The following is a 12,500-nucleotide window of genomic DNA, read 5'->3' as shown; positions in this document are numbered from 1 at the left end:
GTCTGTAAACATGTGCTGACATCAACACGTCACCATGTGAACGCCAGCTTCCCGTACTATTGTTTTCATCACCATGTGAACACAAGCTTCCCTCACTATTGTTTTGCATTACAATATTTCAGTCAAATCCCACTGTTATTGGCGGCTGTAACGAGACCATGTGTTTCACTTAATTGCTTTGTCATCATATTTATATAGCTGATATGACCCCCCCCCCCCCCCCCCCCCCCCCCGCAAACACACACTGCACTGCAATAAATGGTGACACAGCTGTTAGCGTTGTCATTGATTACGTCACTGTCGGAAATATTATCCATTCATACTTCAATCGTACTTCATAATCCATTTGCACTTTCTCATTCATTCATTCATTCATTCATTCATTCATTCATTCATTCATTCATTCATTCATCCATCCATTCATTCATACATTCATGTTCTTTTCTTTTGTTTAAAGTTACAGGAGTCTTTGCTCTGTTTGTGATATGAAATGTAAGCTTAGAAGGAAGGACGTCCTCACAGCGATATACACCCACACATACACACCCACCACTCTACACATCTACACCCACAGATCATACACACCCACCACTCTACACATCTACACCCACAGATCATACACACCCACCACTCTACACATCTGAAATGTAAGCTTACCATAATCACACACAGCAAACATCATGTCTTCAGTCATACTCCAGGGCCTTTTTTTCTTCTTTTTTTTTAAGCTAATGAGATTCCATCTACCATCCTCTCTGGTATTATATCTTTTTTTGTTTGTTTGATTGAGCTGTTGGAAATAACTATAGGCCACGACACTTGGTTGGTTTTTGCTAAGTACGAACATATTCATACCCCCTATGGGACGTTATCTGCTAGGTACGAACATATTCGTACCTAGTCCCTCCCTAACATTTAGTTCTACTGGATCTCTTCTCCACTAGTCCCTCAGTAACATTTTGTCTACTGGATCTCTTCTCCACTAGTCCCTCACTAACATTTAGTTCTACTGGATCTCTTCTCCACTAGTCACTCCCTAACATTTCGTTCTACTGGATCTCTTCTCCACTAGTCCCTCACTAACATTTAGTTCTACTGGATCTCTTCTCCACTAGTCCCTCACTAACATTTAGTTCTACTGGATCTCTTCTCCACTAGTCCCTCACTAACATTTAGTTCTACTGGATCTCTTCTCCACTAGTCCCTCACTAACATTTAGTTCTACTGGATCTCTTCTCCACTAGTCACTCCCTAACATTTAGTTCTACTGGATCTCTTCTCCACTAGTCACTCCCTAACATTTAGTTCTACTGGATCTCTTCTCCACTAGTCACTCCCTAACATTTTAGTCCATATAGTTAGTCTTAGTTTTGGTCATTGTGGATTCGTTTTTATTACATTTTTTGTTTAGTTTTCGTCAGTGGAAAAAAGGCAGGAAAATGTTTTTATTTTATTTGTTGTTATTTATTTGATATGGACATCACAATCACATGCTCATTACAATTCGTAGATGCATTGCTTACAGTGAGTTGTGCCAATGTTCACCACCAGGAGACTTTAAGTACGGTAACACTTTAGTTTAAATAACCCAATCTAGTAAAAAGAAAAGGAATATATATACTAATAATATTATACAAAAAAAACAATTTGATGGTATAAAAAATCACAACATTAAAACGTAAAAAGTGTATTTTTTTTTAAATGCCACAAATGTGCCATCTCGTCGGTTTCTGATCCATGATTTGTATAGCCTGTTTGTATATTGATGTCAGAGTTTTGGTTTGACGAAATCGACACCGGTTGATTGTTTGGTTGGTTGGTTGGTTGGTTGGTTGGTTGGTTGGTTTCCCCCTGATTCATTCATTCTGGTTTTGCCACGCCAGCATGTCGTCAAAGTGTAAACGACATTAAACCGGTTTGTTCTGTGATGAGTTGTCAGATCATGCAGGGTCGAGTCACACATAACAGACTCTGCCCAGTGCGGGTTTCTCTCTCTCTCTCTCTCTCTCTCTCTCTCTCTCTCTCTCTCTCTCTCTCTCTCTCTCTCTCTCTCTCTCTTACGTCTGTCTGTCTGTCTGTCTGTCGGTCTCTGTCTCTCTCTCTCTCACTCTTTCTTCCACTCTTTCTTCCTTGTTCCCTGTGTGTGTGTGTGTGTGTGTGTGTGTGTGTGTGTGTGTGTGTGTGTGTGTGTGTGTGTGTGTGTGTGTGTGTGTGTGTGTGTGTGTGTGTGTGTGTGTGTGTGTGTGCGTTTGTGTGTGCGTGTGTGCGTAACGTGGGTGTGGAGTGGAATCTGGAGGAATAATAATAATAATAAAACTTTATTTGTATAGCACCTTTCATGACATGAAATGCAGCTCAAAGTGCTTTACAGAACAATGGAGAATAAATGAAAAGCAAGGCAACGACATTAAAAAACAAGCAGTAATGCAGTACAGTGAGGACATGATTTTTTTTTTTTAATAAATGATCAATTAAAGGCAATGTTGTAGAAGTGGGAAGAGGGAGGACCTGTGTGTGTGTGTGTGTGTGTGTGTGTGTGTGTGTGCGTGTGTGCGTAACGTGGGTGTGGAGTGGAATCTGGAGGAAGAGGGAGGACCTGTGTGTGTGTGTGTGTGTGTGTGTGTGTGTGTGTGTGTGTGTGTGTGTGTGTGTGTGTGTGTGTGTGTGTGTGTGTGTGAGTGTGTGTGTGTGTGTGTGTGTGTGTGTGTGTGAGGGTGGACCGTTGTGTCAATGTTTGTTTTGGAAACTTAACCCTTAACCTCCAGGAGCCTCTATGACCATGCACCTGCTGTGGTTCTCAACCAGTGGTCCGGGGACCACCCGTGGTCCTTGAGGGGGTTCCAGGCGGTCCCCATGCAGCTAACTGACAGAGAGTTTGTAACCAAATGGACCCTTATTAGACCTTTAACTCTTGAGAGCGTACATTGAAACAACTCTCAATGCTCTCAAGAGTTTATTTATTGTTTTCGTTCAACAGACCATGTACAACCCAGATTCGGCTCAAACAAGGGTCTGAACTCATTTCGCTCCTATGCCACCAAAATGTGGAACCCCCCTACCAACAGTCATTAAGACGCGAGTCCCTTGACTCCTTCAAAACCGCCCTCAAAGCACGGCTGAAATTAGAAACTATAGCCCCCGTAAAAAAAAGTCCCCCCCTACCCCCTTGTCCCCTCACTGTATATTATTATTACTTTGCCCTTTTTACCTCCTTTTATGAGGATTTTAGATTATTATCTTTGTTATATAGAAGTCTATATTTGTACGTCTCTAAATGTTCTGATTAATTGAAAATGGTGGACCCTGTTGTAATGCTTTATGGTGTCGTCCACAGTTAACAGTTTTGTGCTTGAAATTGACCTATATTCTGCAAACTGTTAATTACATATTTCAATGAATCAATCACTCAAAAACTTAATTTACAAGATTTCTACACAATTATGGAATGTAGAAGAATTGTTATTTTGATCAAAGTTATCTCTACTCTGTGTTAATTTTGACCGCAATGTTTAGTTTTAGTCATAGTCCAGAAAAACGTATTTTGGCAGGGCCTTGATGGTGTCGTAATGCCTGATTGTCTCCACAATGGGGAGAGAGTATGTTTTGCACTCTGTGTGTGTGTGTGTGTGTGTGTGTGTGTGTGTGTGTGTGTGTGTGTGTGTGTGTGTGCGCGTGCGTGCGTGTGTGCGTGCGTGCGTGCGTGCGCGTGTGTCCGTCTGTGAACAGCTAATATCTGGCACTGTTAACCCGGTCAATGCCAAATTTTGCACACACACTCAGCCAACAGGAGGCCAACTTTTGTAAAACACATTTTTTGATATTACTCCTCCAGATTCAGTCCAAATTGTTACACACTATCTCTATAGTCATGTGTTCAAGACGGATATGTCCGATATTTCATATTCCATCCTAATTGGTTAACATTGGCTTTCAAAGTTTGCAGGATTGGCCCGTTTTGAACAAAAAGCCTCAAATCATGAACGCAGCGTGCAATTTACGTGAAATCTATCACGCACTTTCCTACTAGGCTGAGGAATATATCCCACCCTTTTCACATTGGCCTGTTATAGCGCCACCAATAGGTGGATTTTTGCAAAACACATTTTTGGAACAAAATGCCTCAAATCATCCAATTGCCATCAAAGGCATAAGAACAAATGGCACCCTTTTCTTTTCTACCTTTTCCTTGAATCTCTTCTCCACTAGTCCCTTCCTAACATTTAGTTCTACTGAATCTCTTCTCCACTAGTCCCTCCCTAACATTTAGTTCTACTGGATCTCTTCTCCACTAGTCCCTTCCTAACATTTAGTTCTACTGGATCTCTTCTCCACTAGTCCCTCCCTAACATTTAGTTCTACTGGATCTCTTCTCCACTAGTCCCTTCCTAACATTTAGTTCTACTGGATCTCTTCTCCACTAGTCCCTCCCTAACATTTAGTTCTACTGGATCTCTTCTCCACTAGTCCCTCCCTAACATTTAGTTCTACTGAATCTCTTCTCCAATAGTCCCTCCCTAACATTTAGTTCTACTGGATCTCTTCTCCACTAGTCCCTCCCTAACATTTAGTTCTACTGAATCTCTTCTCCAATAGTCCCTCCCTAACATTTAGTTCTACTGGATCTCTTCTCCACTAGTCCCTTCCTAACATTTAGTTCTACTGGATCTCTTCTCCACTAGTCCCTCCCTAACATTTAGTTCTACTGGATCTCTTCTCCACTAGGGTGCATGCTTTTGGTTAGACATACCATTGGTCCGATATCTCAAACCCTCACCCTAACCCTAACCTCCCACGGGGCAGCACACCTAAACCTAACCTTAACCCTCTCCCAACCCTTAACGCACCCCTCACCAACCTTAATCCGGTCGCCTTAACGCACCCCTCAGCCCTCACCAACCTTAATCTGGTCGTTTTAACGCACCCCACACCAACCTTAATCCAGTCGGACCAATGCTATGTACTCTAATCAAAGTATGCCTCTCCTCCCTAACATTTAGTTCTACTGGATCTCTTCTCCACTAGTCCCTCCCTAACATTTAGTTCTACTGGATCTCTTCTCCACTAGTCCCTCCCTGACATTTAGTGTCACGGTGCGAAGTATAGGACCCAAAATGCAGAACTGACTGGTCAAAGGCAGGAGGTCAATAATTGCAGAGGAATTTATTCACCCAAAACTCAGGATAACATAGAATACACACAGGACAGGAAACACTACTTAACAGAACACCATAACAACGTCTATACTCAAGCAGGGGACACAAGGAACTGAGGGTTTAAGTAGACACAGGGATCACAATACACAGGTGAACAGAACAAACAATCAACACTGGGATTGGCTGGGAGACACAGGTGGAGAAAACTAGTAATCACAGGGAGGTGAGACAAGACGGCTAAACACCACTAGGCAGAACAGGAAACACTAGGGCATCACTACATAACACAAGTACACAGTACACAGATTATAGTTCATGACAGATTGACTGTACAGTTTGTGACGGTGTCTGTAAAGACTCTTTTGTTCACCCAAAGATAACAATAAAGAAACCTTGGAAGTTGAACCTTGCTCTCATCTTATACTCTTATCTTGTGCTGCTACACAAATTCCGCTGCCCGATGTTACGTCACCCCACTGACCAGAAAACCCTAATGAGCTCAGATATTTCAAAACCACAGTAAATCTGTAGTGTCTTCAACTGGTTAGCTGTATGTAGGCCTATGGCTACCAAAACGTCATGTATATTGTGTTAAGTGTGTCGGACACACAGGACAGCGGCTCCTTTCACACTGTTTCACAAATTACATATTACACGTGTGTGTGCGTGTGTTTGTGCGCGCGTATGTGTGTGTGTGTGTGGTGACATTAGGGATGTGGTCCTCTCTGTACGACTGGTTCTGGTGGGACCGCGTGTGGCTGCCCGTCAACCTGACGTGGGTCGATCTGGAGGACAGAGACGGGCGTGTGTACGCCAAGGCCTCGCACCTCTACGTCACGTTGCCCTACGCCCTGGCTTTCCTCACGGTCAGGTTCATGTTCGAAAGGTACAGCATGTTCTCCCCGTGTCCCCTAGGGTATAGTACCCTCACATGTTCTCCCCGTGTCCCCTAGGGTATAGTACCCTCACATGTTCTCCCCGTGTCCCCTAGGGTATAGTACCCTCACATGTTCTCCCCGTGTCCCCTAGGGTATAGTACCCTCACATGTTCTCCCCGTGTCCCCTAGGGTAGGTACCCTCCCATGTTCTCCCCGTGTCCCCTAGGGTATAGTACCCTCACATGTTCTCCCCGTGTCCCCTAGGGTAGGTACCCTCACATGTTCTCCCCGTGTCCCCTAGGGTAGGTACCCTCCCATGTTCTCCCCGTGTCCCCTAGGGTAGGTACCCTCACATGTTCTCCCCGTGTCCCCTAGGGTAGGTACCATCACATGTTCCCCCCTGTGTCCCCTAGGGTAGGGTACCCTCACATGTTCTCACCGTGTCCCCTAGGGTATAGTACCCTCACATGTTCCCCCCCTGTGTCCCCTAGGGTAGGTACCCTCACATGTTCTCCCCGTGTCCCCTAGGGTAGGTACCCTGATTCTGGTAGTGGGATTACACTTAATTGTCCGTCCCTGTGCAGGTTTGTGGCCACGCCCCTCGCCGCCAGCGCAGGCATCAAGGAGAAGGTCCATCTGAGAGTGGACGACAACCCCATCCTGGAGCTGCACTACGCCTGTCGTTCCAGAAACCCTGGACAGGTAATCTCATCCCATAGCCCAGAAACCAGGTAATCTCATCCCATAGCCCAGAAACCAGGTAATCTCATCCCATAGCCCAGAAACCAGGTAATCTCATCCTAATAGTCCACAAACCAGCTTGCCAGGTAATCTCATCCCATATAGCACAGAAACCCTGGCCAGTAGCGTTGCGCAGCTCAGTGTTTTTTATGACCCGTGGGTCCCGCATGAATTAATAATTTGACTCTGCCCAGCCCGCCCTAAAGCAGCAGCAGATCATTTTCACAACTCCTGCAACCTGCCCAACATTAAATACACGTCAAATTATGTCTCTGAACGCTGCGTTTATTTGTCAAAAAGGTGCTTCTAAACTGTCTTAATAAACAAATAATATCACTGGCGAGCACGCATGGTCCCGGGTGTTTTCCGACCACCGATGCAATGCCATTCATTTGTCACACACGTGTACGACATGGGTTGTCAGAGATTGATCGGAGACAGAGCATTATGTCTGCATCGCAGACATAGCCTACAGTAGAGTTATAGCCTACAAATACAACAGGACTGGAGACACAGACGCTGACAGAAAACGCCACTAAAAAGACCTGAGAAAAACCTGATTTTTTTTTTGAAAACGTTTGTTTTTGACGTTGTCCAACTCCTCACTTAGCCTACAATCCACACATGTGCGCGCAAACACACGCACGCGCACACACACACACACACACACACACACACACACACACACACACACACACACACACGGCTACCGTCAGAACACAAGGATGAGGCACGATGGTAGTAGACAACTCACCACTGTTCAAGGACGCGAAAAGACGCGAGAAAAGACAAACTGTCGCTCAAACACACACTTCTCACAGTCACGTTGATGATAATTGTGTGCGGCCACGCCATCGCTACGTGCCTGGCGGGGTGTGTTCATGCACGTGCATTGGGAGCGCACAGCACGCTCCGTGTACAGTAAGTATAGGCTATATCACTAACTAGTCATTGTTTTGTAGTCATCAGGCAGGAACAATCAAACAGAACTTCCCTTTCCCTCAAACCGGAAGAGTAACAATAAAAGCTCTCGTATAGCCTGTAGCTTTTATTGAGAAAAATCGGTTTGAGGGAAAGGGAAGTTGCGGATGATTGACGACTACAAAACAATACTACAACATGACGTGGCGATATCATCCTGCTCCCCGACCGGTTCATAAACCCAAAATGGAATGGTGCCCAGGCTATAGGCGCAGTCACAGCTATAGGCAGACTATCACAGTCACGCTGTTTTTGTTGAAGGAGGAGATATCTACCAGCACAGCAACACAACAATCTGTTATAGGCTGCGCAGATTCCCTCACAGGACTTTTGGGAAAAACAATCATTTGTAAAAATCACAGTATACATTATTTAACCCATACTGACCTGAGATCAGATTCATACGAGGTTTCCGCCGGACACACACTGGTCTGATGAACCCATTCTGACCTGAGATCAGATTCTAAAAATGTCAGTCGCTCTTTGATTTTTCAAAAATAGCAGACCTACAAGCTCGTATCGCGCCACTCGGTGGCGCGCTATGAGTTTGTAGATCTGCTAATCTCATCCTATAGTCCAGAAACCAGGTAATCTCATCCTATAGTCCAGAAACCAGGTAATCTCATCCCATAACCCATAAATCCTGGCCATCTCATCCTATAGCCCAGAAACCAGGTAATCTCATCCTATAGCCCAGAAACCATGGTAATCTCATCCCATAGCCCAGAAACCCATGGCCAGTTGATCTCATACTATAGCGACTAGAGAGACTATGACTGAAACTAAAATAAATATTTGCTGCCAAAAACAAAACTGAAGGTGACACAGATGCGTTTCCAGGTGTTAAAGGGATAGCGATATAGGCTACGTACGATCCCTCGTGAGGTCATTAGGGAAGAACTGCTGGTTTTTCACACACGACTAATCTCTTCAAGAGGTGTTTAACCCATTCTGAACGGGCACCCATTTTGGTGTCGGCATCATGTTGTGCTTTAGCTATTGAAAAATAGCAGATCTACAAGCTCATATCGCGCCACCGAGTGGCGCGATACGAGCTTGTAGGTCTGCTATTTTTTGAAAAATCGAAGAACGACTGACATTTTTAGAATCTGATCTCAGGTCAGAATGGGTTCATCAGACCAGTGTGTGTCCGGTGGAAACCTCGTTATGAATCTGATCTCAGGTCAGAATGGGTTGACAGCATGCATGCGTGCGTGTAGTTCCATGGCCCCCCCGCTGTGTGTTTTCTGCAGCGCGGTACATCTAAAGGGTTTCTCTGATGGATTACACAGCCAGGTCTCACCACAGCACCTCGTCTCTTTTCTCCGCTAAAAGATAATGCTTTGATCGATTCTATCTATAGACAACGTCCGACTAGATTATGCTTTTTAGAATTTAAGGGAATTTAATTATCAAACACTTTTGTCCAGACAGAGCGACAAAACAAATGTAAGGACCACTGCAGTTCACTTTTCAACCTATCTTCATAGTCCTCACTAATGTTCAGGATAAAATACCACATTTTTTTTCCCTACTCAGTCTGTCTCTCATAGGAGGGCTGTGTGCAGTTCAGAAACCAGTCTGTGTCTCATAGGAGGGCTGTGGGCAGTTCAGAAACCAGTCTGTGTCTCATAGGAGGGCTGTGTGGAGTTCAGAAACCAGTCTGTGTCTCATAGGAGGGATGTGTGGAGTTCAGAAACCAGTCTGTGTCTCATAGGAGGGATGTGTGGAGTTCAGAAACCAGTCTGTGTCTCATAGGAGGGCTGTGGGCAGTTCAGAAACCAGTCTGTGTCTCATAGGAGGGCTGTGGGCAGTTCAGAAACCAGTCTGGGTCCCATAGGAGGGCTGTGGGCAGTTCAGAAACCAGTCTGTGTCTCATAGGAAGGCTGTGTGCAGTTCAGAAACCAGTCTGTGTCTCATAGGAGGGCTGTGTGCAGTTCAGAAACCAGTCTGTGTCTCATAGGAAGGCTGTGTGCAGTTCAGAAACCAGTCTGTGTCTCATAGGAGGGCTGTGTGCAGTTCAGAAACCAGTCTATGTCCCATATGAGGGCTGTGGGCAGTTCAGAAACCAGTCTGTGTCTCATAGGAGGGCTGTGGGCAGTTCAGAAACCAGTCTGTGTCTCATAGGAGGGCTGTGGGCAGTTCAGAAACCAGTCTGGGTCTCATAGGAGGGCTGTGGGCAGTTCAGAAACCAGTCTGTGTCTCATAGGAGGGCTGTGTGCAGTTCAGAAACCAGTCTATGTCCCATATGAGGGCTGTGGGCAGTTCAGAAACCAGTCTGTGTCCCATATGAGGGCTGTGGGCAGTTCAGAAACCAGTCTGTGTCATAGGAGGGCTGTGGGCAGTTCAGAAACCTGTCCACCAGTGACATCATCGATGGGGAATCCAAGCTTTGAAAATGGAAACCAGAATATGACTCTCGTGTGTGTGTGTGTGTGTGTGTGTGTGTGTGTGTGCGTGTGTGTGTCGTGCGTGCGTGCGTGCGTGTGTGCGTGTGTGTGTCCAGGCAGACATTGACGGGCTGTCTAAGAAGAGCAGTCTGTCCGTCAGACGAGTGGAGCGATGGTTCAGACGGAGACGAAACCTGGACCGACCCGGAGTTCTGAAGAAGTTCAGAGAGGCCAGGTGAACATTACATGTGTGCGTGTGCGCACGTGCACGTGTGTGCGTGCGTGCGTGCGTGCGTGCGTGCGTGCGTGCGTGCGTACGTGCGTGCATGCATGCATGCATGCACGTGTTTATGCTTTAGGCACGGCCCATTTGGATTCCAATTTCCGTAATTCAATGAAATGAACACACTTGTCAGATAAAACAACATTGCTGCTAATAAATCCTATCGTAATTCATGTCTTCACCAGCTGGAGGTTTGCCTTCTATCTGTTTGCACTCATCGGAGGAATAGCGGCACTTTATGATGTAAGTATGTAAGTATGTGATACTATGATTCCATCTAATATGTATGTATGATGTGATGCTATGATTCCATCTAATATGTAACAGTGTAAGTATGTGATGCTATGCGATGCTTTCGTGGGGGTTCTGATCAGTGCCAAACACCTCATCTGTTATCCCTAAAAGTTCTTTTTTTTACTATTTTGAAAACTTTTGAATAGTTCAACTGGTCGTCGACACGTTGTGAGCTTGTAGATCGGCTATTTTAAAGGTATATTCAGTGATTTCACTCAAAAAACCTTAGGTTTCGTTTTTGGCTGTGGGACCCAGCCTTTCGTCCAATCAGGATAGAGAGTCAAAAACGAAACCTAAGGTTTTTTGACGCCCAGGGGTTAACTGGGGACAGGGAGGAACTCCTTATATGGCCAGCACACTCTATAGTAGGGAGGATTATCACAACAAAACAAAAAAATAAGTGATATTTGAATTAAGTGAAATCACTGAATATACCTTTAACTATTCAAAAATGTTTTTCAAATTAGTAAAAAAAAAGAAAATAAGTTTGGCATCGACGAAAATTGAGTGAGTCACCTAAAAAAACCCCGGAGTATGTGTCCTGCTTTATTATTAGCAGCAATAATATTTTAGTTTCCGCTATTTAGAAGTCATAACACTGCGTGAGATAACAGGATAAGATATTTGAACGGCGCACGCTATGCTGAAATACAATGCCTTCCATACCAGAGAGAGAAATACACCCAAACGCTTCGGCTAACGGCCTTCTTCAGAGTTCACACTGAAGAGGGCTGTTATAGCCGAAACGTTTGAAGTAAATAAACCTGCTTACACTGGTTCTACTCAGGGTTCTGCCGTGACAATGGTGCCACGCCACACAATGGTAGGGGAGTTGACCACGTCTATAGTGCCATTCCACACAATGTCAGGGGAGTGACCGCGTCTATAGGGGACTTACGTAGTGCTATTCTGTTGTTGGAGACAGAAGAAGGACAGGTCTGGGCATGTCGACGTACCATGTCTACCAGTTAAGGCTCATTCATATACCGGTAGTCTGGATTTTCGGTGGGGGGGTTGACCACCGGAGTTGAAATAACGTTGAGTGATGGTGAGTAAAAAACAGAGAGAAGGGGCTGGGCGGTGGCGGTGACGTCATGCTCGTGACGTCATGTTGTAGTTCGGTGGTCACCTCACCACCGAAAATCCAGACTATATGAATGAGCCTTCAGAGTAAGAAAGGTATACCCCCCATTTGAAGTAGCCTCGTTCCCAGCCTTTCCTCATCTGCCAAGAGAAAAGTCTGGTCATTTTTATCTAAGGCATAGACTGTCTAGTCTAGCCGGAAGAGGGGCTTCCATCGTTTGAACTTCCCCCGGAAATGAAGTCGATGAGGTCGAACAAAAAAAACCCAAAACATTGATGAGTAGCTTGTCTTCATCAACAGTGGCTCTCTGGATTTTTTCTTGGCAATGTTCTGGATGAGATCATCATGTTTAGACCGCGTGAGGCCCCTCAGTGTTCATAGTTGTAGTAAATGCACTTGTAACGTGTCTTAACCGGCTGCACGTATGTGTCTTAACCGGCCACGCATGTCGGGAGCCATGGGCGAGTCTTAACCGGCCACAAATTTTGCCGGACTGTTATAGTATGTCTGACCAACGTATGCACCTGGAGACTTTGTCTTGACGAGGATATACGTGACGCCCAGTGGGTGCTGTTTGAGAACGGAGACCTGCGGGTTTGCTCTGATGGTTTTGTTGAATTAATCTGGATCGTCTACTAGATGGTCAGAATCCGTAACACCATCAGAACGCAGCTACCAGTACCTTTCGTTTTTTCC

General features: G+C 45.2%; 1 protein-coding gene across 1 annotated transcript in view; it reads left to right on the top strand.

The window, feature by feature from the left end:
• Nucleotides 1-12,500, top strand: part of cers3a (ceramide synthase 3a) — a 32,672-nt gene that overhangs the window by 2,482 nt on the left and 17,690 nt on the right. Inside the window, exons 2-5 of the mRNA XM_083760137.1 lie at nt 5,865-6,039; nt 6,616-6,733; nt 10,260-10,378; nt 10,612-10,669. Coding sequence (XP_083616263.1) covers nt 5,867-6,039; nt 6,616-6,733; nt 10,260-10,378; nt 10,612-10,669 — 468 coding nt within the window. The 5' untranslated portion in view covers nt 5,865-5,866. The remainder of the gene's footprint in view (nt 1-5,864; nt 6,040-6,615; nt 6,734-10,259; nt 10,379-10,611; nt 10,670-12,500) is intronic.

This window comes from Protomyctophum parallelum (genome assembly GCF_964188405.1).
Source record: "Protomyctophum parallelum genome assembly, chromosome: 2".
Taxonomy (NCBI): domain Eukaryota; kingdom Metazoa; phylum Chordata; class Actinopteri; order Myctophiformes; family Myctophidae; genus Protomyctophum; species Protomyctophum parallelum.
The sequence above is the reverse complement of the archived record's forward strand: the minus strand, read 5'-3'. Positions and strand labels throughout refer to the sequence as shown.